Source organism: Aspergillus ochraceoroseus (assembly GCF_002846915.1).
Source record: "Aspergillus ochraceoroseus IBT 24754 chromosome Unknown P175scaffold_3, whole genome shotgun sequence".
NCBI lineage: Eukaryota > Fungi > Ascomycota > Eurotiomycetes > Eurotiales > Aspergillaceae > Aspergillus > Aspergillus ochraceoroseus.
Window position 1 is genome coordinate 2,746,499 of NW_024468478.1, and position 27,342 is coordinate 2,773,840.

General features: G+C 34.9%; 5 protein-coding genes across 5 annotated transcripts; 3 read left to right on the forward strand and 2 right to left on the reverse strand.

Moving 5' to 3' along the window:
• Positions 1–1,789: 1,789 nt before the first annotated feature.
• P175DRAFT_0501086 (uncharacterized protein) lies at positions 1,790–5,270 on the forward strand. The gene is made up of 4 exons (XM_040897088.1): positions 1,790–2,563; positions 2,628–2,800; positions 2,879–4,745; positions 4,815–5,270. The coding sequence occupies exons 1-4, from the start codon at positions 2,232–2,234 to the stop codon at positions 4,984–4,986; spliced, it is 2,544 nt and encodes an 847-aa protein (XP_040753620.1). The 5' UTR covers positions 1,790–2,231; the 3' UTR covers positions 4,987–5,270.
• Positions 5,271–10,311: 5,041 nt separating this feature from the next.
• Positions 10,312–12,106, forward strand: P175DRAFT_0435517 (uncharacterized protein; the record flags this gene model as incomplete). Its single annotated transcript, XM_040893737.1, has 4 exons — positions 10,312–10,408; positions 10,479–10,586; positions 10,650–11,190; positions 11,248–12,106. 4 exons carry the CDS (start codon positions 10,312–10,314, stop codon positions 12,104–12,106), a joined length of 1,605 nt encoding a protein of 534 aa, XP_040753621.1.
• A 90-nt stretch (positions 12,107–12,196) lies between these two features.
• P175DRAFT_0457735 (uncharacterized protein) lies at positions 12,197–14,546 on the reverse strand. Its single transcript, XM_040894659.1, has 4 exons — positions 14,031–14,546; positions 13,808–13,961; positions 12,757–13,760; positions 12,197–12,702 (listed from the first exon to the last, which is right to left on the reverse strand). The coding sequence occupies exons 1-4, from the start codon at positions 14,441–14,443 to the stop codon at positions 12,528–12,530; spliced, it is 1,746 nt and encodes a 581-aa protein (XP_040753622.1). The 5' UTR covers positions 14,444–14,546; the 3' UTR covers positions 12,197–12,527.
• Positions 14,547–14,632: 86 nt separating this feature from the next.
• On the forward strand, positions 14,633–16,452 carry P175DRAFT_0557153 (putative C2H2 finger domain protein). Its single transcript, XM_040900750.1, has 2 exons — positions 14,633–14,842; positions 14,911–16,452. The coding sequence occupies exons 1-2, from the start codon at positions 14,730–14,732 to the stop codon at positions 16,421–16,423; spliced, it is 1,626 nt and encodes a 541-aa protein (XP_040753623.1). The 5' UTR covers positions 14,633–14,729; the 3' UTR covers positions 16,424–16,452.
• Positions 16,453–16,578: 126 nt separating this feature from the next.
• On the reverse strand, positions 16,579–18,147 carry P175DRAFT_0434266 (putative R3H and G-patch domain protein; the record flags this gene model as incomplete). The annotated part of the gene is made up of 2 exons (XM_040893650.1): positions 16,579–17,020; positions 17,081–18,147. 2 exons carry the CDS (start codon positions 18,145–18,147, stop codon positions 16,579–16,581), a joined length of 1,509 nt encoding a protein of 502 aa, XP_040753624.1.
• Between the last annotated feature and the right edge of the window lie 9,195 nt (positions 18,148–27,342).

Genomic DNA, 27,342 nt, shown 5'->3' on the forward strand with positions numbered 1-27,342 from the left:
TGATGTAAATCAACCGAAACACTCGAAGACCAAGAAAGATCCTTGAGAATAGAGTCAGACTGTCGTGAAAATCAGGGGCTGGCCTTTGCAACAATATGAGGGGTTGATTGATTTACAGGGCCCTGTGCCTAGGCTAGCTTCCTACCCCCCAAGAATACTCTTAAAGAATAGTTGCAGTGATAATTCGGCCGGATATTCTTTGTAACCGGCCGGATCTGGTTTTTTAGAAAAGGCGACGCTCCAACCATACCATGCAACCAGGTGAGAAACCAGTCTTCACCCCGCCAACCCCGCGCCACCTCTCTCGATCGCTTCAGGAGACTACCAGAAGCGATATAGTTCAATGATGAAATCTCAGATGCATTGTTGCCGCGGCCAAATGGGGGGTTGTAGAGAGGCAGCGAACAGGAGAACCGTGTACGTTGGAATTGTTCAAGGTATGATATGATGTGTAAGAGTAAAATGTCAAAACTAGAGAGACACGATTGAGGCGAGGTTTTATCTGCTACTAGGATCTATCCAGTCATTAATAACTTAACTTAACAAGATTCGAGGTGTTATCGGCAGGCTGGGAGGGGAAGAACATACAACCAGGAAAATCAAAGGTTGATAACGATAACTCACAATCTGTGACAAGACCAGCGAAAGGAAGTCAAGAAAAATGAGATAAGTGAACGCACGCTAGGAGAATATAAATGCAAATGAGTTGAAAGGCTGGGAGAGGTGGGCTGATTGGGGGGGGGGGGGGAAGAAGATGGAGGCGGCGGTGAGATTAAGAAGGATCCGGAGCTGGGCGGAGACTGGAGAGAAACTAAGGAAGTGGTTGGACACTTGGAGAGGGCTTTTGGAGGGGGCTACAAGAGCCGACGACGAATGCGGAGTAAAGTCTGTCGGTGTGACCAACCGGGCTTTCCGAGATCTCACCCAAACCATCTTTCCATGCACTCAGTTGCATTAGTTTTAATCTTTTTCCCTCTTCTTCTTGTTCTAGCCTACTCCGTACCTCTATTCTCTTCTCTACAACAGTCCAAGGTGGTTGGTTGCTCTTTTACTCTCGAATCTCGCCCGCGTCGACTAGTAGTACAATCCTTACTACTATTGTACTAGTGTTTGCTCCCTATCATCCCGATCATTCCAATCATCCCAACGCAAAAGAACCAAAAATGAAGAACATTTACTCATGGCAAAAGACTCCAATAATGAGCCTTCTTTTCTAACTCCATTTACCGAGTATATCATCATAAAAAAAAAGGAAAAGAAAAGATAAGAAAAAGGGGGAGGGAACTGTTCAGCCCCTAGGTATTATCCAGTACCCTTCTCCTCCTCCTACCTAACTACTACTAATAATAATAATAATACTAATACTACTACTACTCTAGTACTCCTCCTCCTCCTAATAGTAGGAGTAATACATTGCACTTCAAAACGTTGTCCATGGAACCCGCCTATTTCCCTTAAGCTTCGCTCATTCGCTCACAATGTTGGCGGGGTTCGACTACCATGGGCGCCTGAGGTTTTGAGGCAGGTAGTACGGATTGTATGTAGTACAGTATAAGTACATACATAGTACTAAGTAGGCATGTAAAGGTAGGCACCAGGAACCTGAGAAGCAAAAGAAATAACCTGGCTGCTTTATCAATTAATTTTCTTGACAATATACTAACTACCTAGCTCGAGCCAGCGGTGGTCAGTCTCCATAAGCAACTACTAGTAGTAGTCCCGGATCTAGTAAATATGGTTTTCGTATTGTTTTCCACTCTAGATTCTATATATACGACCCGGGCACAACCTCCAAAGAACATACTTGATCTCTCAACCCCTATACCACGATCATTCCCGCACCTCCGTGACTTCCTTGCGAAAATCCCTCCTCGTTGGCCTGGTGAGCCACTGCCAAGATCAAAAACCCGAATCCAAGAGTCGCTAATCGACCGCTAATCCAGCTGGTCTCACTCTCTCACGCCCAAAGAGGAACTGTAGAGACGAATCACCCCACCAGGCTGAGATGCTCATCCCTCCTCTGGTCTGGTTGCACAAAGCCCAGTGCTTCACATGGCGGGGCAGCTGCATTCTCCCCCCCTTTCTCCCCCTCCTCCTCTTCTTCTTCTTCCTCTCTTTCTCTTCTTTCTCCTCTACCTTGATGCAGAAGTATACTCATTAAAGGACTGACGCATCTCTGTTTCTGGTTCGCTCGCCCAAATACCCTTCTCGGTGGCCCAAATATTGACGCCATGGGTACATCTTTCCCCAACTTGTGCTTTTTGCTCTTCCTGTTCATTTTCTTCTCTGAAAAAGTCCATGCATTTGGAGCCGGTAACATCGCATCAATTTCACGGATTGAAGGCCAGAACTGGCGCCATGGCGATATCGAAGACACTCTTTTGACCTTACTGATGGCTCGCGTCGCCGGTGGTCGTAAATTCAGCAAGCTTGACGTTCAGCGCGTTTACTTTGGAAACTGGCTGCGGGACTACAGCCAAGCCGTGGACATTGGTACCGTAAAATATGTCAGTGCTGAGGCGATCAGGATTCTGCTCTGGGTGCTAGGTTTCCTGAGTTTTGGGTGCGATACCAAGATCACTTCCACCACCATTATTTCCCCCCCCCCGCGCTGATTCTTTACATAGCTACGGCACGAAGGAGTTTGAAGTGACAACAGAACGCCTGGGATGCTATCAACCTACTGAACATATCGATAATCCACTTGGATATGGTGAAGGGGAGGATGCTAGGGAATACGACTCGCGACTGAGGGGCCCGATCGATGAGGAACGTGAACTTGCAATTGATCCTAGAACAGGTCAGTTCAGAGAGTATTATTCTCTTAGCACATGGCTGCCCTTTCTAACCTAATATTCTTCTCCACTTTGCTACGTAGGCCTCAAGAACTACATAGCAAATGAATGCATCGACATTGCAACTTCGGCTGACCTGGTACGACGGATGTTCCGCCGTTCTGTTCAACTGGGCCGACAATATGCTAGATCAGGAAACGATGAAGACTTACACGAAGCTCTTCGTCTTCTCGGAACTGGCTTGCACTGCTTGGAAGACTACGCTGCGCATTCCAATTATATAGAGCTCAGCCTCATTGAGCTTGGTGAATCAAGTGTCTTCCCCCATGTTGGTCGTGACACTCAGGTCGAAATTGACGGAGCTTCGGGCCCGGTTTATCCTCTCGTTACCGGTACTTTTGGCGGCGTTGACTTCTTCCACTCTGTCCTTGGTGAGATATCAGACAAGGCCACACAGTCTGAGATCCAGTCTCTAGAGGGTGTCATCAATGATTCTCAAAACGATTCGCCGTCGCAAAGTCTCCTTCAGGGCCTACTAAGCAAGATTCCGGATGGTCTGATTGGTGACAGTGATGACAAAGTGAGCAAGATGGACGAACTCAAAGCTCAGTCGGAAAACGCGAAGGTCGAAAGTGAACATGTCTCTCCCCGTGAACCAGAGGAATGGACCCGTTATTTGAATGATGTCCAGAAGCAGATCTACCCGATTTTGGAGTGGCATGATGACATTATCAAGTCTATTAATAAGGCCATCGAGAATATCCCTGTTATTCCGGACCTTATCGAGCAGATACAGGAGCAGATAACTGTTGCCGTTTTCTCGATCCTTGCCCCTTACGTCTTGCCAATTCTGAAGCAAGTGAAGAGCGAGCTTCAAACTGGGTCATCTGAGGTCATCCAAAGCAGCAGGGAACAGCAACATATTGTTTTTACTGATGATTCTTGCTCAAACCCTACCCACTCGATGCTTTCCAAGGATCATTTTTCAAATGTCCTCAATGAGCCCGCAGGACAGATTGCTTCCAAGGTGGTTGCATGGACCGTGCCGCAACTAATGGAGCTATGGGATAATGAGGAGGCAGATATCAAAAGAACCATGGATAGAATTGTTTCTGGGGTCTTCCACCACCCGGCTTTGTACCAGTACGGCGAGGATGGTTCGGGAGAAATGCGCCATATTATGTTCGAATCCGTCAGAGAATGGTGGAATGGAAAATCGCAGACGGAGCAAGACTCCCTTCGTGACCAGCTTTCCCGAGAGGGCGTCCAAGAGGGCAGGAATCACAAGGAAGGAGTGCATGACTCCGGGCATGGTTGCGGTAAACCGCTTACACTTCACAAGGGCCTGAGCCCCTCGGGTCAATCCAGTAGCCAGCCGTTTGGTGGCATTGAAAAGGTGGCCACAGAAGCCGCTGGTGGGGGAGGACTTGGCGGCCTGGTTGGTGGCCTTGTGAGTGGTGTTAGTTCAATGCTATTAAATAACTCCAGGAATGATTCTCGACGCTCAGAGGAAGCCAGCGGCAGTTATGGAGGGTGGTCAGTGCGTCAGGAGTACCAGGAGCGACGGGAACCTGAGAGCTCTGAACATCATAGCCGAGAGAGCCACCATTCTCGTGATCGGAGCAACGATTCCAATGACGAGCACGAAGGAAGAGAGCACGAACATCGGCACCGCAAACATCATCATGGCCGAGAGCGCCATCATTCTCATGAGCGTAGCGATGATCCTGACGATTCACAAACGGGCCGCGATCATCGGAGAAGGGATGAGTACAACCAGTACGATATTGAAAGCCGCAGATACACTCAAGAAGAGTCGGTGGAAACCTACAGGCCAGACCGTGGGGAGTATGAAGGTGAACACACTCAGACAAGTTACGAATACGAGAATCGTTCGTCGTCGTATAGACATGAAGAAAGAGACGACTACGAAAATAGCAGACCTTTTCAGTAAGTGTGGCCCCTCGTTTTTAGTGGTATCTTATCTTATGGTGGGCATTTGATCTAATGAGTCTCAAGGGAATCCGTTCCTCGATATGGAAACGCCCCAGAAGGATACGGTAGGGGTGGGTATAGCGCCCGAGATGAGCATGGTTCCCATGGTCAATATGGTTCACGCGATGAGTATGGTACTGAGGGAGGATATGACGGGGGTTATGGTCAAAACCCACAACATGGCTATGGATACTAGAACCCCGTGGCGCGTAGAGTACTGTTGCTTTGATTAACATTGATTTTTTTCGGATTGATGATTCAGTGAGAGGATAAAGGATACCAGACCAGGCAGTCAGTATTTTAGAGGTCGGCGAGACGGTTGGGGAGATATCTATCTATGTAAGACATAGGCGGTTCATCGAAAAAGTCTGCAGGGTCACAAATCATAGGCGCTTCAGGCAAGTATCTACTTGCTCAGTTTAACGACAAAAAATGACTCCAAATTAACCTGCTAACAGTAATGAAGAGTAGGACTCGTCTGCTTTTTTTTTTTTTTTTCTATTTTTGACGAGGTATCGATATTCAATCGCCTCGATACCCAGGTTTGGAGGTAATTGCTCTGTGCAGGTGGTGCTATCACTCGGCTGTCTTGAGTGCATTGATTGCATTAACTAGCTCGAAGGCTTTTAAAGAAAATACATCCCCAAACTGGTAAGAGAGGCTCGATATCAGAGACTGCCAACTAACTAACTATGAATAATACTAGTGCCAATATTATGTAGGAGCTGACCTGGGGGATCTAGTTACCTAGTGTTGGACTTGACGGTGTACATACATATATAACCATTGACTAACTATCTAGGTAGTATTCAAGCATTCAAAGCCATGAATATATATATGTACATACCGGCATGCAGGTCTGATCCCGTCAAATCTACTAACTAGTGATACTCTGGCATAATACTCCGTACTATTGCCAATATTAGGGCTTGATCTGGTTATATCCAGTTCAATACGGTGTACTAAGTTATATAGCACAATCAATGCCAGGGCCCCTTTCTTTGGCCTATGTGTTTAAAGGACTGGGTGGCTTGTCATATCTTGAAGACCTTACTATGAAGCTGCAGTGATGATTGAATATCTACCTACCTGGGTACGGCGGACTAGACTAAGCACTTAACTAGAGGTACCTAACCTGTTGACCAAAATTTATACTGTATCAGGACGAAAATGGTTGTGTAGATACCTTTCTAGCTGAACGGGAAAGCTTGACACTACCCTAAGGACCTATACCTATCTGACCAGGAGAAGCAAGGTACTCGTGTTAAGTAGGTAGAGCATGTCATGGGATAGCTTGATCGGTATCGAGCTGGTTAGCATTATATCGTGACGCTGCTGTAGTTCAGGAAGGTAGTTGTGACAGGGAAATCTAAATAGTACAGATTGCCCTAACATAACCCATCATCACAACCCCAAGATAAAAGAAGCATCTGATATGGAGCCTGCTGTGCTTGGAGCCCACGAAGCAATACATAAATATTATAATTAATACTATAGGATACCCTATAGTAGAGGCTTTCTATATGCCTATCATCCACTGTCTTATATATACTGGAGATTTGACAATATTTCTGATGGTATTACAAGAGTGTCCAATCAAGAGAGACCTTGCCAAAGGCTTGATTTGATATTCACGGCATCTGCCAAAACCCCTGCTGCCATAAGCTTCCACCAAATGACGTAAGGGAGATCGATCATGAGTTAGAAAAAGTATCCCTCTGTTCCGGCTCTTCTGCTGCCCTCTGAAGTCCAACCCGTGTCTCACCATAATCTCAGAGATCATATGCGATTCTTCTTTCGTTTTCTCGGCTTTGTGGATTACCTACCATGTTTGGAAACAGGCCCTTCGGGTAACTTGACCCTTCCAGTTGGGACCATCGAATCATGTTGAGGAAGCACTTGGCAACTGGTTGTATTGTCAATTGTTCCAGGATCTAGCAACTTAGCACGGGGAAGAAAGGGCCTAAAGATGGAGCCGAGTGGGGAGAAACAGGGATCCGGGAAAATTTTGTACAACTTTCAAAACAGCCTCCGAACGCGAAGAGGGGCCGTGACGTAAAGGCGAGCGATACAAAATCCAGTAAAATCGCTATCTTGCAGCCAACATCAAGACGGGGGGGGGGGGGGGGCCTGGTAGGGAAATTGAAAACTGACGCGTCATCATTTAGTATACCGTCCGGCAGGGAACTAATGTAGGTTACCACAGGCCATAGAGAGAGAGGGAGGGAGAGAGATTGAGAGAGTGTGTGTGAACGTTCAAAGCCAACCGAGAAGTTCCACTTGGTGGCTTCGGATGTTAACGTGGGGATAAAAGAATGCGGGCGATATCCATGCCTTTCTGCCCACCTAAACCGCTACCTGCTTTAGGTATGCCACACATTCTTCGCGATCATATATTCTTCGCAATTTTTAATATTTTAACTTATTTTTATTATTATTATAATATAACATGCCTAAATCTCCAGATTTTAATAAATCTTGCTTGCTTAAAGCTATTACCATAGTTTAAAAGTAAAAAAAACTAAATATTATAAAGATTGTACAAGAATTTAATATGCCTGACTCTATACTTTAAATATACCTTAAAAAACTAAAGATACTAGTAATACTAATAATAATAAATAAGAATCTTCTATAGCTATATTAGGAGAAGGCCTTAATTAACTAGATTATATAAATATAGAAATAGAATATCCTACTAACTCCTATAATTATTATAATATAGGTAAATTAGATACTTACTTACATGGAGTTAGATAAGTAAGTTAGTAAAATATAATTATATTAATTTAAATTATATATACTAGCAGATCTAGAACTTACTCTAGTAAAGTAGAAGACTAAGAAATTAAGGCAGATATAAGTAAAGGATACTAGCTTACTTTAATACTAGTATAATTTTTTAAAATTACTTCTTTATAAGGTCCTAGCTTGCCTTGTTTATAATTTTAATAAATATAGTTTCTAACTAGGCAAAAATTATAATAAAAAGGTTTTTAGAGGTTCTAAATATCCTAATCTTATAAAAAGTAAGTAAGGTAAAAATATTACTATAGTTAAATATATTACTATAGATAGTTAGATAATAAACCTATTTTTTATTTTTAAAGTAATAAGTAACTATATAAAGGTCTAGTATTATAATATAGAATAATTATTATCTAAAATAATAATAGTAATATTCTTAAATAATTAAATAACTAATAAATTTATACTTGCCTAGCTATATTAATTTAATATTAAAATAAAGTATCCTAATTATATTAAGTAAGGTAAGAAGTAATATTTAATATTTAATAGTTATAGCTTATATTTTATACTTAAATTTCTATAATATTATAAGAAAAATAATATTATTTTCTTTAATTTTATAGCTTATTTAATATATCTTTACTAATCTCTTAATAGAAAACCTTTTCTTACTTATAAGATTAATTTTTATCTTAAGAATAATAAGCTATCTTAATAGGGGAGTAAGTTATATAAGAAGGTAGAGTTCTTAAAGATTATCTAGCTAATCTATAACTAGATCTTTTACTAGTAAATTATTTAAAATACCTTTAAAAAATATGGTATCTAGCTAGTTAATAATACTAAAATTATTAAAAAACTAGTAAATTAAATAGATATACTAGATATATTAATTAATCTTTATTAAATTCTATCTCTACTACTATTACTATTCTCTAGTATTGAAAATAATTCTCCAGCAATAATAGAGGCTCTTCTAAAAAATTAAGCAAAGATTATAAAGGAACTTAATAAGGTATCTAACTAGGTAAGGTAGAATATATTAAAACTCTTTTAATATTAAGTAAAGAAGCTTGAGGAGCTAAAAATAACCTAGAAAGTAATTTAAAGAATTAGGGCTATATAAGAGCCTTAATACCAGGTTTATATTAAGTACTAGATTAAAGATCTATCTAGTAATAGGGTTCTAAGAATTTATAATACTATTTAATTAATTAAAAATAGAAAGGCAAAGAATACTAAATATAAGTAGAGAAGGTTAGTAAAGTAGAAAAAAAAAATATATAATTCTTTATTCCCTCTATACTTATAAAAGTTAATTTAAAGAGGAATTAATAATATAAGATATATTAAAGAAGCTAGAGAGTTTTTTTATTTTAATTACTAGTATTATTATTGTTGTATAGCTTTAAATATTAAAAAATCGCGAAGAATATGTGATCGCGAAGAATGTGTGGCGCACCTAAAGTGGGTAGCGGTTTAGGTGGGCAGAAAGGCATGGATACCCTGGGCCCTAAAGCAGGCCCTTGAACTTCCTTTCAAGACCCCACTCTCTAAAATCAGTCAATAGTAATACATAGTAGTGATCCCCAGAATGTGTACTTCCTTGAGCATAGGTTTAGCCTGGCTAACATGTATTCATTGTAGTGTATGGATTCATGCCGTGATTCTCCGAGTGTAGAAAACACCAAGCCAAAAATGGTCAAAATGATGATCGTTATGACGATGACGGCGTTAATGGACAAGCGAAGGATTTCTTTCATCCCTGAATCTGATACATGGGGTAGGATTAGTTGGGGAAATGATAGGACCCCGGGGTAGCGGCTGGAGATGTCAGCGAATCTAATTCTACACCAAGTGACAAAGGTAAGTTAACTGGTACTACATCCAGATCATAATAATTCATTTCCTCGGCTTACTTGCCGGGTATCAACTGCATCTTTTTTCTTTCCAACTTGAAAAGCCACAATTGCTTCTTTTTATTGATGGGGTTTTTTTTTCTTTTAACCTTGGGGCAGTGGCGGCCGGCCCAACTACCTTATTTGCCAGCCACAAAGGGGCACTAATTCTTGGGCTATAGTTATACCCTTAACTAACAAGTCACTAGTAATACTATTCAATCCATGTCTACCAAGAGAGAGTACTCCGTACCTACCTCGACTCTGACTCTGACTCTGACTCTGTTCTTTCCGTCCAATGTCGTCGTCCTATTGCCCGTTTTGGGGATAGTATCCCACCTCCAGTTGCATTCCCACCGTTACCCACTTCGGGTCCCTGGTCCTTCAGCCAATAACTCAGTCTCTACAACCTATGCAACGTTATTCCTTCGTTCTCGTTACTTAATCGCTCCCCATCTTTAGGTAACTACCTAGGTAACTGTTCAGTGGGAGCCTTGGTTCATCGCGAGATTGTTGTGGAGGGTCGGGATGGGGATCTGCCCTGTAGACTCCACATCCGACGGTGCACTGTGCCTTCCATGTGCTCCATCCAGGATTGCATTGATTGACGCGGTTATAAAGATGAGGGTTCCCCTAGCTGCAGCTCGCCTTGGATTTCTTCCGCATCCTCTTTGCTTCCCTTTGATTTCCCTCCCGGGCTGTCTCGAAATTTCTCCTGGTCGAGGAGGCAACCTTTTCCCGTGATTAGGATCCCAAGGCTGGCCCTAGAAGTCGTATTAGAAACACCTCACACGTTCACGGTACTCTTCTTCTTCTTCTTCTTCTTCTTCTTCTTCTTCTTATTGGGGACCTGAAGAGCGTCACAAGTTGCCATGTCGGCTCCCAAGTTTGCCGGTCTGACCGGTAACGCCCTAATGCGGGCTGTGACAACCTGCGCAACCATGGGCTTTTTGCTGTTTGGCTATGATCGTATGCTTCTGTCCCTGCTCTCTAAGTTCAAGTCGTCTCTTGGATCATCAGCTAATCCCCCATACTACAGAGGGTGTCATGAGTAGTATTATTAATGCAACAGATTTCAACAATGTATTCACGGCAACCCGAGGAAATTCCACCATGCAAGGAACTGTCACTGCCATTTATGAGATTGGTATGTCATCATTCCCCTTCTCAACGCTCCCGATGAAATTTTCCCTGCTAACATCCACGCAAGGCTGCCTTTTTGGAGCTATCTTCATTCTGATTGTCGGGGATTGGCTTGGTCGCCGCAGAGCCATCATCCTCGGCGCCAGCATCATGATCCTTGGCGTTATTATCCAAGTCACTTCCTACCCCGGTCATGTTCCTTTGGCTCAGTTCATAATTGGCCGAGTTGTCACTGGCGTTGGAAACGGAATCAACACATCAACGATTCCCACCTATCAGGCAGAGTGCTCTAGGACCTCCAACAGAGGCCTTCTGATTTGCATAGAAGGTGCCACTATTGCCTTCGGTACCCTAATTGCCTACTGGATTGACTTTGGAGCCTCTTATGGCTCGCCGGACCTCACATGGCGCTTCCCAATTGCCTTCCAGATCGTCTTTGGCCTTTGCATCATCGTCGGCATGTTCTTTCTACCGGAATCCCCCCGCTGGTTTTTCACCAGGGAACGGTATGAAGAGGGTGAAACTGTCATTGCCGCCCTAATGGGGCAGGAAATCAGCCACCATGATGTCCAGCTTCAGAAGGCTATCATCCTCGATTCTATCCGAGCGTATGTTTTACCTTTACGTCCCTTAGTCCTTGATCTTCTCCTCTAACCCCTAGACAGCTCCGGTCAGGTTGGGAAAACCACGCCCTTATCCGCTGTGTTCACCGGCGGAAAGACTCAACATTTCAGACGCATGTTGATCGGCTGTTCATCTCAGTTCTTTCAGCAGATTGGTGGCTGCAACGCTGTGATTTACTACCTGCCTGTGCTCTTCAAAAATTCTCTTGGCCAAGAACCGCCGATGGACATGATTCTTGGTGGAGTGAACATGATTGTCTATTCGATATTTGCCACCCTTTCCTGGTTCCTCATTGAGCGAGTGGGACGGCGTGAGCTCTTCTGGTGGGGTACAATCGGCCAGTGCCTGTCAATGGTCCTTACCTTTGCCTGCTTGATCCCCGGTACGCCCTCTGCCGCAAAGGGCGCTGCTGTCGGCTTGTTCACCTACATCGCAAGCTTTGGTGCAACCTGGTTACCTCTACCTTGGCTCTATCCTGCGGAGATCTCACCCATTAAGACGCGCGCAAAGGCGAATGCCATTTCGACCTGTACCAACTGGCTCTTCAATTTCCTTATTGTCATGGTGACCCCAATAATGATTGATAAAATCAAATGGGGTACCTATCTGTTCTTTGCCTGCGTCAATGCGTGCTTCCTTCCAGTGATTTACTTCTTCTACCCTGAAACCGCCGGGCGGTCTCTGGAGGAAATTGACCTTATATTTGCTAAGGGTTACCTCGAGAATATGAGTTATGTCCGTGCTTCAAAGGAGCTACCGTTCCTCTCTGATGAAGAAGTTGAACGCGTTGCCATTCAATATGGATTTGGGCCCGCTGATTCCGATGCTAATGGCAGCGACGGAACTGAGTCTGACGGAGCGAGGAAAGATGCTGACCCTGAGAAGGCTGCACTTAACTAATCACATGGAATATTTGCCATATTCTTAATTGACAGGCATGTTAAGGGAGTCAAGATTTTTATGAGATAAAAAAAAAAACAGAGGCAGACAATTGGTTGAATATCACACTTTATACCCTGTGGTTTTATAAAATACATGGATCTGCATATCAATAGATGACTCTGGTAGCATTCTGCCTGCTGGTACTTCAGAATGAATGAATCTAATGTGGTCGCATACAAGAATATCCAACATAAAAAAAAACTGACGCACTTTCTCCTAATAATACTCCGTATATCAACCTACAATGTTTTACTACGGTATACACTTACTTTAGCGCGCGGTAAAAATGACTGTCATGATAAAATAAAGACTTGGGTGTTTAATGGAAAAGCTTTATTTTACCCGCACCGTCGGAACCAAAAGCTCCCCTTGTAGCCACCTAATCATCAGGATACTCATCCTTGATATTGCTTACAAACTCCCGACGTACCTCATCCCATCGCTTAAAATATTTTCCTGCTATAGCAACCAAGGTGGGTGGTAATTCTGAGATATCCGGTGATATCGCTTGAATATTCTCCTCAGCCACATATCGAACATTTTTATCCTCAACACTTTGCGGGAGGAACGTCAGTATACCGATCGCAAAGGAGAAAGGTCCAACACACATTACATGGTAAAAGCTCTGATGCCTGCCACTTTGCAAACGATCAATTCCCATCCTCCGCATCCAGTCGTCGCCCGCTCCGCACTCAGCATCCCATCCTGTGATTATAGCCGTATAATTGTAGCGGCGATGTCTGAAAACCTGGCCGACACGATAGATCACCCCCTTATGTTCAGGAGAGCGTTGTTTCACTTGTTTGGGAATCTCATCCACTCTTCGTATGATATGTAGGTTCTCTCTGATATGCTCGAACTCTAGCGTGTCATGAAATATCGGGGCGATATACTGCTCAATAAGATAAATATCGGATGGAAAATCAGTAGCGAGTAATTCCATGAGCCCAAGTAGGGGATGCCTCAGCTCTGCAGGCCGGGAGGGATCCGAGAGCAAGAGACAGGACCAGAGCGCTGCATATTTTGCACAAACCACGTCCACCGGAATCAACTGAGCTCGAGGGAACTGAGTGATACGCTGAACTGAGTTCAAAATATTCTTACTACACCGTAAAACAATCTCAGAGGTCCAAGATTCGTCTAGAAACGTGGTTTGTTCCATGGGTGACGCTCCTAGAAAATTCAACTGGGATCTCAGGTCTGCCACAGGTGTCTCGTTATCGGTGCGAAAAGGGTCCATATAAATGGGCTCGCCTCGGATATTTGCGCTTACAAAATTGCCGTCAACATCGGAACCAGCTGGCGGCATGATGATAACGTGGACATGGAAAGGAAACCCACAAGGACGGGCATTTAGCCCAAGCCTTTGGGCGACATGGCAATATATAGCAGCCGATACCAAAGGTAATGAGTTATGTCCAGGGTCATTCAATGCTATCCCCAGGAAATTATGTGCCAAACAATGATACTCTCGTCCGGGCTCAATCCCGGTGAGGTTATTGGCTCTCAAATATGTAGCGATAATTTTCGCCCTCTTACGGACACTCAGCTTGCCTATATCGGGATAATTTAAGGAAAGGCGGGAAGCAATTCCATTCAGCCTAATTTTGATCTGTGAAATTGTTAGAAAATTGCTATCGGTTGCTCCTAATAACATACTTCGTCAATATTTCCATATCCGCTTTCTGGTATGAATAGGTCAAAAGCGCCCAAGGCCCTAATGAGAGGTACTGCATCATCACTTCTCAGTCTCGCCCATTCCGGGATTGCAATACTCCGGTGGAGGCAAGTCAGAAGCGCCTGAGCATAGTAACTTGTTCCCGTCGAAGAGGTCAGAGTCAGAAAAAGAGGAAATTCCAAGGGACAGACAGAGGCAACAAACCTCCTGGCTAAATAGTCCTCCGCAGCTGAGTCTATCGAAATGTGCCGCAACAGAGTATCTTTCGCATCATATCCGAGATTAATAACGGATTGGAACTTCTCTATTCTTCCAGCCTGGCTTGTAAGAATACTGTCCAAAAGCTGGCTGGTTGCGCAATCGACGAGGTGTCTGGATATGTAGAGCGCCTTCCAGTCTACCGCAGATATAGGGCTTGAAAGTTTTGCAGGCATATCATGGCTGGGGGCCCAGAATTTGAAGTAAGTGTGGCAATAGTGCCTCCATAATAGCGGTTCGTTGGCGACGCCTCGAAACCGTCGTGCAGTCCGCTCTAGAGCAGCCGAACAGTGGGGAGAACAGAAGAATAAAATGGTATGGAGTATCTCTTCAGGAAGATCGTCAAGAGACAAAACCATTCCGGTACATTAGGTAATGCGAAAAGGGGCTATATCTGGAATATCTGGAATTCGCATTTCTTGAGGAAGTGGTGGGTGAGTGGTGGGTGATACCTAATTCACTTCTGGAGGGGGTTGAGTCAAGGAGGTTGATAGGCTAAATAGAGCCGCACGCCCCATAGAACTAGACGACTTAACTGCATTTTTCTCTCCTCCGCCAATTTTGATTCCCCCGCATTACTTGAAAAAAAAAATTGATAACCAAGTCATTTGAGAGCATATAATTCATTAACGCTCTTTGGTCCATATGGGGCAAGGTCATTCAACCCAGCAACAGGACGCCAATGAGTCGAAGGAGGGTCCCGAGAAAAGAGACTACTATGAACTCCTCGAGGTAGAACAAGATGCCTCACAGGAAGAGTACGCCGTTCCTCGCTGAAGAACTAGATCCGATAGCCAACTATTCTTGTAATACTAATTTACTTCAGAATAAAGAAGGCCTACCGAAAAAAGGCCCTCGAGCTTCATCCAGATAAGAACTATGGGAACGTAGAAGCCACGACAAAATTATTTGCGGAGGTTCAGTCCGCCTACGAAGTACTTTCTGATCCACAGGAACGGTCCTGGTATGATTCTCACCGTGATGCCTTTCTGGGAAACAATGGAAGCGCCGAAACGACGGACTACTCATATAATACCCGAATGACAACGTCGGCCGAAGTTTTGAAGCTATTTTCTAGGTTCAGCCCTCAAATGGAGTTCTCTGACTCTCCTAGCGGTTTCTATGGGGGTCTTCGTGACACTTTCGCGCAGCTTGCCTCGGAGGAAGAGATGGCTTGCCGTTGGGAGAACATCGAAATAATTGAGTACCCGTCTTTTGGGTCTCGTGATGATGATTTGGAGGTTGTACGCCAATTTTATGCAGTGTGGAGCAGCTTTTCGACTAAAAAGTCCTTCTCATGGAAGGATACTTATCGCTACTCGGACGCTCCAGATCGTCGCGTTCGTAGGCTGATGGAGAAAGAAAACAGACGCCTTCGAGAAGGTGCTATTCGCGAGTTTAACGATGCCGTAAGGTCGCTTGTAGCTTTTGTTAAAAAGCGCGACCCACGTTACAAATCTTATAAGGAAACTCAATCGCAGCAGCATGAAGTACTTCGGCAATCCGCTGCTGCACAGGCGACAAGATCACGGGCAGCGAATCAAGCAAAATTGCGCAACCATATTGTACAAGAATGGGCGAAGTCTGAGAACCTTGAAGCAAATGAATCGGAAAGCTCCGAGAGCGATGACGAACATTTCGAGTGCATCGTTTGCAACAAAACTTTCAAAACTCAAAATCAGTTTCAGGCTCATGAACGTAGCAAGAAGCATCTCAAAGCTGTAAAGCAGCTTTGTTGGGAGATGAGATTACAAGATGAAACGCTTGAGTTAAACGGGGGTTTGGGTAGCTATGAAGACCCAGTACAAAAAGATGATTCCCTTCAGAATGACTCGGTGACTGCTATATGCCCAACACTTGAACAAAATATTGGGCAGTCGGATATTGAAAGCAACCAGGAGCCGGGCATTATCACTAGCCCTCAAGTATCTGGAAGGAAATCTGATACTACTAGCTCAGGTGGCAGCAAAACGACTCGCGCCCAGACGCTCTCGCCTGATGCCACATTGTGGTCAAAAGACGGATCAGATTATATCGCCAGAGAAACTCTGGAAGACCGGTTAGGGCTAAGGGATTCACATGCCCCTGGAGAACCCGAAGGAGATAGCTTGGATGAATTGTCCGAGAGATTATCAACTTCAAAGCTCGACCCACCCCGCCCATCGCCTACGAAGATTGGGAAAGCAAAACAAAAGCGTGCTAAAAAGGCTCAGCTTGAGAAGGAAGCAAGCACATTGAAATGTACCGCTTGCAACGATTCCTTTTCTTCGCGGAATCAGCTCTTTTCCCATATCAAGTTAGACCACACGAACAACGAAAGAAAAAGCCATAGAAATTAGGAAATTAATATCAGATTATAGTATATCAGTCTATTTTCTATACTTTTCTTCTCCTAACAGATGTACTTCAATGGCTGTGCCTAATAAATAGGAAATGGTCCAGGTCCTTTTTTGTGCTGATAATGCGCAGACAAGATCTTTGTCAAGGTTTAAATTCAGCCCAACCCTGCTTTTGAGTTCTTCACCACATGTACAACCGGTTGAAGAATACCCTTATTATGGGTAGCACCCAAAGCGGTTCCTGTGCTCCATCCCATTTTTTCAAGCATTGCCCTTCCTTTGTTATCGATGCCAATTTCAGGCGCAGATGCACCCACAATTTCACCATCCACATAAGAAACGGACTTATGACCTTTAGTTGGCCGTCCACTGGTCTTATCCCATGCTTTAATTGCCCGCGAGCTAAATCTCTCCTTGGAAAATATTCGGTCTGTCTGGGAAATTGTTTGTTGGGTATATTTCGGAGTCCGTGAAGTCTTTGTCATAATGGGAAATCTTGATGATCCCTTACCCCGTGACTGGGAGTTCAGACGTAGAGCATTTGCGATATCATGGACTAAAACTCTGCGGTGCTTGGTCATAGGAGGAAGGGACAAGCTTTGAATTTTCAGGCTTGTCAGTCAAGATTACTTCAGTTGAAACATCAAGGGAGGTTACCTATTCTTTGAAGATAGAAGGAAAAGGCGTATCTCTGATTTTAAATCCTCAATGCCCATCCTATCTGTGTATTTTATTTTCAGATCCGGGTCGTTTTTACTGCGACCTAACAATCCCTGAGAACGAAGCACTTCTCGCTCTTGTTTTCTGATCTTTTTCCTCAATCGATCATTGCTCGATGCATTTGTTAGCTCTGTCTCGAATTCAGTGTCAAGGAGGTCAAAGTTTGGAGTTCGATGTTTCCCCTTCGACTTCTTCCCCAAGCTCGGCCTAGTAAAGTCCATGATATCAAATCCAGAGTAGGGATCTAACTCTAATGTATCAGCGAAGGCTGTCGATGGAGCGAAAACATTCTTTAGCTCGTTGGAGCCAGTCCGAGATCGAGAGAGAGAGCCACGGTGCAAAGTCTTCGCCTGTTCCGGCTCGATTATTGCTTCATCAGCACTCAGGTGCTCGTGGCTTGAAGTAGAGGAGTCGTCATGATACTCGTACTCATCATCCATGTTGGCGATATAGTCGGCCAATATATCATCTTCATCCGAGGTCTCCGCACTTATGTTATTTTCGAGTCCAGTAATCTCGATATAGTCAGGGGGGTCGTCCAGAATGGAAATAGGCCTTGCTTGCGGCGATATAACGAAACTAGGGGGACATAAAGGGGGCTGATCATCAGAGTCGTCCCCAAGATCGGTATTGGTGGCAGATGTAGAAGGTTTTGATTCAATTCTAGGGCCCCGCCCTCGGAAGACAACTTCGTCCTCACTGGAGTCATCTGCAAAAGGCGACGACAGTCTAGTAGAGCTCGCCGGTCTTACAGTCACATCATTTAAGACAGGTTTGTTAGGTGATGACTCAACACCCAAATCCACTTCGAATTTTTCATGCTGTGCCAACTCGGCGGTAGCAGGATGCTCGCTTTCTGGCAATTCTTGGGCACTTGTTTCCGACTCCACACCCAGGTTCGGACCTAAACCGCCTGCGCTCACAAAATGAACAGCTTGGTGGCGTAGCTGGACATTCACACGCCATATATTATGTCCTTCTGTGTACCGTGCTTCTTGTTGCATTGATAGGTGGTTCTTTTTAGGGCCTTGTACTTGTTAGCTGTGGCCATGTATTTAGTGGAGGGGGCAGGGATTGAGGGGCAGCTGAACCTGTGTCAGTGTTTTTGCTGCTTGATTTTCGGGGTTTTGCTTTGTGGCGAGCCATCTCAGATGTATTTTGATTGCTATAACAGCAGCAGTTGATAATAACTAGTAGAGTGGATATGAAGTTTCATGTATACCAAAGAGAAGTGTGATAAGACATACTACAAGTACTTTTAGAATAACTTACTAGATTCTCACCGCCTTCGAGGTGCAGGGCCTAAGTAGTATGAATCTCCTTTTGGAAATATTACTAAGTCAGATAAGGCGGTAGAAACAAGAAGGCCGCCACGGCCTGTTGGGAACGAGAAGCAATAGTAATAATATCAGATCACTTAGAGATGAAGGTCTAATTCTTTCTATCCTGGTAAACAACTAGGTCTAAATATAGCAATATTCTAATTTAGAGATAGGCAAAATAGGGGTAAAATAGAGTAAAAAGGATGGAATCTAATTAGTATAGGAAAATAAAAGGTAGACTAATAATTACTAGAAACAAGCCTTGTCAACCTCCTTCGCTCGGTATAATCCCTTGACCTAGGCGCTAAGCCTAATGTAGATATCGCATGATTATATAATAAAGATAGTGACTATATAATATAAAGAATATATAAAGATAAATATTATAGATCTATACTAAGTTTTTTCTAATTATTTTAATCTCTAGATATTTATAAGATAACCTAAATTAAATAAAAAATAAATATATTAATATATTAATATATATTTTTTATAATAAAGATAGTAATTATATAATATAAAGAATATATAAAGATAAATATTATAGATCTATATTAAGTTTTTTCTAATTATTTTAATCTCTAGATATTTATAAAATAACCTAAATTAAATAAAAGATAAATATATAAATATATTAATATATATTTTTAATATTATATATACTTTTAATATTAAATATTAAAGTAAAAAAATTATATCTAGTAAATAATTTATTCTATAAGTTATAAATTATTAAAAAATATTTTTAAAAAGATAACTTATGTCATGGTGTGAAGCCATAGTACCTATCTGGTTAGATTCTACCCTAACTGTCCACCTCTATTCCTATATTTAAGCCATATTACTCCTAATCTTATTATAGCTCTTTAAGTTATATCCTATTTATTACCTAATACCTATTATTCTACTATTCTATCTAGTTAGCTCCTAATTAATAAATATCTAAATCTAACTCTATACCCTAATATTATATAGCTCCTTTCTACTAGAAGTCAACTACTATTATTATACCTATCTTATTACTTATATTATCTAAAGATATAAAGGCCCTCTTATATAATATTCTTAATAAATTAAGATAATATATTATTAAGATATACTAATTCTTTATTATTATTATAGAAAAACTTTATAAATTATTTATTTTATATTTTATTATTATTAATTTATATATTATTAATACTAGCCTTCTTAATTATATTTAATAAAAAGATACTATAATTAAATACTAGAAAATATAAACTAAAAAAGCTTAATAAAAGTTATTTAAGATACTTATTTAGAATAATTTATTTTTTAATTTATTTTTTTTTACTATTATTATTATTTTTATTATATTTATTTTTATTATTTAAATCTCTAAATAATTTCCTAACTTTAATAAATTTAATAATTAATAAAATAACTTAAAATATTTTACTTCTTAAATTTATTAAAAAATAATTATAAAAATTAACTATTTTTTAATCTTAAATAATTAAATAATTTATATAACTAGTTATTTTAAAAAAACTTTTTATACCTAAATCTTATTATATATATTTAAAATAAAATCTATAAATTTAATAATTATATTAAGATTTTAAAAATCCTAGAGTGTCATGGCGGGCAGGCTGGTAGTAGGTGTAGCTAATAGCAGGGTGTATATTCAGGCTATCTGCATACAGGTCTAATAGGTAGAGATTAGGTTAGAACAAGGATATAGCTTAAAGAGCTATAATAGGATTATAAGTAATATAGCTTAAATATAGGAATAAAAGTAGATAATTAGGGTAGAATCTTAACTAGATAAGTATATAATTATATTATAATAGTATCTCTTTTTTTAGATTAAGTTCTAGTAAAGTATTTCTAAAGTCCAGGCTTTCTAAAGTAGTAATAATAAAAAATAATAATATATTTAGTAATATTTTTTAAATAGCTAGTAAGAATTTTAGTAATAATAAGATATTTAATTTACTTAATAATATATTTTAAATATAAATAATTACTTTAATTATAATAATTTTAATAAAAGTTAATTATTTTCTTAATTTTTTATTCCTTAATATTATTAATTTTAATATATAAAGATTTAGTTTCCTTTTATTTAAATAATAAATTTTTAATAATTAAGTATAATAATTTAATATAAAATACTAAATATATTCTTATATTCTTAAGCAGGTCTAATTTATAAGTATAAGGATTAATAATCTTTTTAATAAGAAAAAGGCTTAGATTTTTTTAATTTAATTTTTTTTAAGAATATAGGATTATAATATTTTTAATATTTAATTAGATTAATTAATTTTTAATATAATATCTAGTAAGATAATATTTTTAATTAATATAATATTTATAATAGATTTAAGTAATAATTATAATAATATAATAATATTCTTATATTTATTTTATAATTAAAGTAAATTAATAAGTATTATAGGTTTATAAATAATAATTAAGTAGAATAGGCTTAAATCTTATATAAGAATTAAAATTATATAAAGTAAAGAATAGAGAGTATTTAATAATCTTAAAATTAATATTATTAATAATAAATTCTATTATAGATAGCTATTTAATCTAATTATTTTATAAATAATTAATATAAATTTATAAATATTATTCTAAAATAATATTTATATATTTAATTTATTTATTAGTTTTAGAATAATAAATAATAAATAAGAGTAATCTTATCTTTAGAATATAATTTAGGTATATCTAGAATATTAATATAAATTAAGATTCTTAATTAAATATAATAAATTTAAGAAATTTATAAAATCTCTAAATATAATCTTAAAATAAGTAAGTAGTGTCACGGAGGGCAGGCGGGCAGTAGGTGTAGCTAACAGCAGGGTGTATATTTAGGCTATCTGCGTACAGGTACAACAGGTAGGGGTCAGGTCAGGACAAGGACATAGCTCGAAGAGCTACAACAGGATTGGGAGCAACATGGCTTAAATACAGAAATGGAGGCAGATAGTCAGGGCAGAATCTAACTAGATAGGTACATAACTATGCCGTGACAAGTAGCTTTCTTAATATTATAGATATTATTATAAGAAATATAGTATTAAAATTTTATTAACTAGTTAATTATTATTATAATAATATTAAAGTCTAGATTTTAGAATAAATATATAATAAAATTAATAAATATATTTTTTTATAAATATAAATAAAGAATAAAGAACTTCTTAATATTTACTTTAAATATTTAATATATTTTTTCTTTATATAGTTATAAATTAGAATATTATCTAGAAATATATTATAGAATATATTTATATATTATTTGTCAGGGGACAGAGTTGGATTTAGATATTCATTGACTAGGAGCTAACCAGACAGAACAGCAGAATAGTAGGTATTAGGTAATAGATAGGACATAGCTTAAAGAGCTATAATAGGATTAAGGATAATATGGCTTAAATATAGGAATAAGAGTAGATAATTAAGATAGAATCTAACTAGATAGGTACTATAATTTTATATTATAATAGTACCTCCCTCCTTAGGATTAAGCTCTATTAAGACTAGGGAAGAATTAGCCAGGGTTTCTTAAAATAATAGAGATAGTAATTATTTACTAGTTAGTAAATATTTTTTAAATATTTAACAGGCTCTTTAATTAGCTTATTATATCTAATTTACTTAATAATATATTATAACTTAAGTTTACTATAGCTTTAATAAACTTATTAAGAATTAAGAATTTTCTTAACTTCTTATTCTTTTAATCTTTCTATTTTAATAGGTAGTAATAGATTAGGATATTAATTAAATAAAGGATTATTAGTAATAGGGTAAAGTAAAAATATATTAAATATAAAATAGATTTTTATATTTTTAAATAATTTAAGTTTATAAATATATAAGCTAATAATTTTCTTAATATAAAATAGCCTAAAATTCTTTTAATCTAACTTTTTCTATAGGTAGAGTATTTAAATATTATAAGTATTTAATTAGACTTTTTATTCTATAGTATAATAATATATAAATTACTTTTAATAATTAGCTTATACTTTATAATAAGTTTAAATAAATAAGATTTTAATATAAATAAACTTATAAATCTTATATATAATATTAATAAATTTCTTAGTATTTTTTTTAATAAGATAAATAATAGAGTAATTTAATTTAAATCCTAATATTAAATAAAATCTATAATTAACTATAAATAATAATATTCTTATAAACTTAGAGTAAATAAAGTTAGTAATAAACTTAATTATTAATAATTATTTAAATTAATTATCTTATAAGTATAATATATATACTTATAAGTATTATTCTAAGATAGTATTAATATATTTAGTTTAATTATTAATCTTAAAATAATAAATAATAAATAATAAGTTATAAATCTTTAGGTAGAATATTAAATATTTCTAAAAAATAATAATAAATTAGACTTTATAATCTAATATAATTATTTTAAAAATATTATAAAATTTCTAAATATACTTAAGATATAGATTAGTTATTTCTTTAATATTAATTATTCTAATATAAAGAAGGAAGTACTTTATCTTTATTAAATAGTTAATTATAACTAGAATAATATTATAATTATTATTTAATAATAAATATATAATAAAGTCCATACTTATATTTTATTAGATATATTTAAGAATTAATAAAAATCTTAATATTTCTTATTTTATTTCTTAAGAAGAAGTAATTTAATAGTAAAAGTAATAATTCTAGATTTATTAATTAATATACTTATAAATCCTAGGCTAGAAATATTTATATAATATTAGTTTATATATTTTAGTTTTTTTAGAATATCTAGTAGTAAGATTTTTATAATAAAATCTTAATATTTTAATTTTTATCTTATTATAATTAGGTATATAAAATTAGTCTTAATATCTTAAGTATAAACTAGTATATCTATAATTAGCTAGTATAATATTAAAATATCTTAGTAGATTATTTTTTAAAGTATTTAAAATAAACTAGAACTTCTTATTTTATAAATAAGTTTTATTAAATAGTAATTATAATATTAGTAGTAGAAAGATTAGTTTATTAGTAATAGATTATTTAATAAAGTATATTTAATATTAGCTATTAATATTTAATCTTAGATTAGTAGTAGTCTTAGGTAATAGGTTTTTAGATTTTAGGATAATCTAATTCTAGTAAAGGAGTTATTTATTTCTCTTCTTAAGTAGGTTCTCTAACCTTCTAGTTAATATATTAGACTTAATACTTAATTTTCTAGAGTAATAATATATTTAGAAATTAAATTTTAATAAAAATTTAGATTAGTAGGCTTATTAATAATTTAATAATTTAATTAATATAAAATATTCTAGATTCTAGTAATCTATAATAACCTTTATAAGTAATAAAATTTTTTCTAATTTAAGATATTATTTTTTAAAGTAATAAATAATAATTAATAATTCTTTATTATAAATCTTATAATTATATTTTATTATAAAATATTTCTTAAAGAAAAATATAATAAAATATAATATATTTTTATTATTATATTATAATAATACTCTAGTAAATATATAATTAAAGATATTAATTTCTAGAATTATATTTTTTAACTAGTTAAAAAATTTTAATATTAGAATATTTATAAAAGTAGCTTTTAATTATTTAAATACTTCTTAATAAATAAGTATTTAATTAAAGTTAATATTTTTTTTAATTAAGTTAATTAATAGTCTAATAATTTTTAAAAAGTTATAAATAAATTAGTAATAAAAGTTCCTAAAGTTAATAAAAACTTAAATATTAGTTAAATAAATTAGTATTTCTTATTTAATAATTATTTTACTTTATTAAAGTTTATTTAAAAGCTATTTTTACTTATAATTAGTTTTAGGAACTTTATCTTATATATAAAGAATTTATATTTACTAAATTTAGTATAAAGTCTTATTATTTATAGGTATTTTAATATTTATTAGATATAATAGATATATTTAATATAAATTTAGCTATAAATTAGAATATTATCTAGATATATAATATAAAAGATATTTAAATAATTATATAAAACTTTATTAATAAATCTTTAAAATAATATTAGAATTCTAGTAAACTTAAATAATATTATTAAGAATTTAAATAAATCTAATTAAGTTTAAAAAATAATAAGATATTTTTATCTTTTTTTAATTTATAGATTATTAAAAGTAGAGATAATATTAATTTTTAAGAAATATTTTATTTCTTTTAAATTATTTAGTATCTCTTTTATTAGTAATAATAAGTAATAATTTTTTATAATAATTATATTTAGGACTTAATAATCTATATAAAATTATAAGCCTTCTCTAGATTTCTTTATAAATAAAATAGAAGATATAATAAGAGAAAAACTAGAATAAATAAAATCTTTTTTTAGATTTTTTTTAATTTATTTCTTTAAAATTTTTAATTTATCTTAGAACATGCTATATAAGTTTTTAAAAAATAGAATTTTTCTAGGTAGTAATTTAATCTTATAATTATTAAGTTAGTAGAATAGCAGGTACTTAGTCTTCTTTAATAAGAATATATTATAAAATTTAATAAATTTAAGGAGTAGTTACTCTTATAACTTAGATTTAATAATAGTAATAGGGTTTAGAATAGCTTTAATATTAGTAATAATAATAATAAATATTTAGTATCTATAGTAAGTATATATAGTATAGGTAATAATTAAGACTTTAATAATATCTTAATTCTTTAGAGATTTAGGGTAGAGATTAAGGTATTAAAAAGAAGTTTTTAATAATATATTATATAATATTAAAATTTTTATAAATTTTAGAAGTATATTATAGTACTTCCTATAATAAGAATTTTTAAATAAAATAGTATAATTAATAAATCTAATCTAGAGATTATAAATCTTTAATTAAGATAAATTAAGAATAATAAGAAAATATATAAATTAAATTATAAGAAAAGTAATATTTTTTTTAATATAATTATAAATTTTTTAAATTAAATAAATAAAATAAATAATATAATTAAACTTTATTAGAATATTATTAAATTTTCTTAATAAGATAAGGTTTCTTAATAATAATATTTTTAATTAATTATTTATAATTTAATTATAATTTATAAAATATTTACTCTTAATTCTAGAATTAATTATAATAAAAATTAGTAAAATCTTATTAAAGATTTCTAGATTAATAAGTAAAATTATTAATTTAAATTAATAACTTTCTTTCTTTACTATTATTCTAGCTATTATAGCCTTTAATAAGTAAAGAGAGTACTAGGGATATCCCTAATTATAATTTAGGTTAAGAATACTCTATTTTCTAATTTAGGGGATATAAGATATTTAATAAGTAAGATTCTAATTAATAGAGGGTATAAGTCTAGTTTAGTAATAAATATAGAGATATGACTAGTTAATCTTTAATTAAGATATAAGTAGTTACTTACTAGGTAGTTAATACTGCTATAGTAGTAATATAGGTATTAAATTTAATAATTAAGATAATAAATAATAGATAGGTCTATTAGATCTTTAGCAGGAGTAATAATAATAATAAAATTAATAGAGACTATAAAAATTTAAGTAGTAAGAATTAACTTTAAAATAAATTAGGGAGATTAGAAATTTTTTATAAATAGGAATAAAATAATACTTATATAATAATAGTAATAATTTTCTAGATTTTATAAATAATTAGTAAAGTTATAATATTATAATAAGGCCTTAAAATATATTAATATCTCTTAAAATTCTTAATTAATAATTTATTCTAGAATTATAGATAAAATATCTTTATTTATATTTTCTTCTAATATAAGATATTAAAATTTAGTAAAAAAAATACTAAACTTATAATAAATTTATTAAAGGTAAAATAAATTAATATAAATATTAATTTTTAAATTTAGATTTTTAAAAGCTTTCTTTAAAATTTCTAAAATTTTAATATAATTACTTAATTTATAGATTCTATCTTAAATATATAATAAGATTTAAATATATAGAGTTTCTTTAAGATAACTAGTTATATAAGCTATTTTATTATTTAAAATTAGGAAATAATTAAGATTTATAATTATTTTTTAATAAATTTAAGAAATAAAGTATCTTAAATTATTTTATTAATTATTAAATTTATTAGGATTAAGAAGTTATTTAGAGATTTAAATAGTAAAAATAGATATAATAAGAGTAATAATAATAATAAGAAAGATAGTAATATTAATATCTTTTTTAAAAAAAAATAGTAATTAAAAAAATATATTATTTTAAGTAAGTACTTTAAATAGTTCCTATTAAATTTTTTTAGCTTATATCTTCTAGTACTTAATTATACTATTTTTCTATTAAATATAATTAAGAAGATTAGTAATAGTAGAGTATAAAATAAATAATTTATAAAGTTTTTTTATAGTAATAATAAAGAACTAGTATATTTTAGTAATATATTATCTTAATTTATTAGGAATATTATATAGGAGGATTTCTATATCTTTAAGTAATATAGATAGTAAAGTAAGCATGATAGTAATAATTAACTTCTAGTAGAGAGGAGCTATATAATATTAGGGGATAGAATTAGATTTAGATATTTATTAATTAAAAGCTAACTAGATAGAATAGCAGAATAGTAAATATTAGATAATAAATAGGATATAGCTTGAAGAGCTATAATAGAATTAAGAATAATATGGCTTAAATATAGGAATAAGGGTAGATAGTCAAGGCAGAATCTAACTAGATAGGTACTACAGCTTCGCGCCGTGACATTATTATAAGATATTATTTATAAAATATTAGAAAATAACTAGAGTACTAGTTAGATTAAATAATATAATTAGAGACTTATATAATTTAAAATAAGTTTAAAAAATAATTAAATATTTTAATCTTTTTTTAATATAAATATT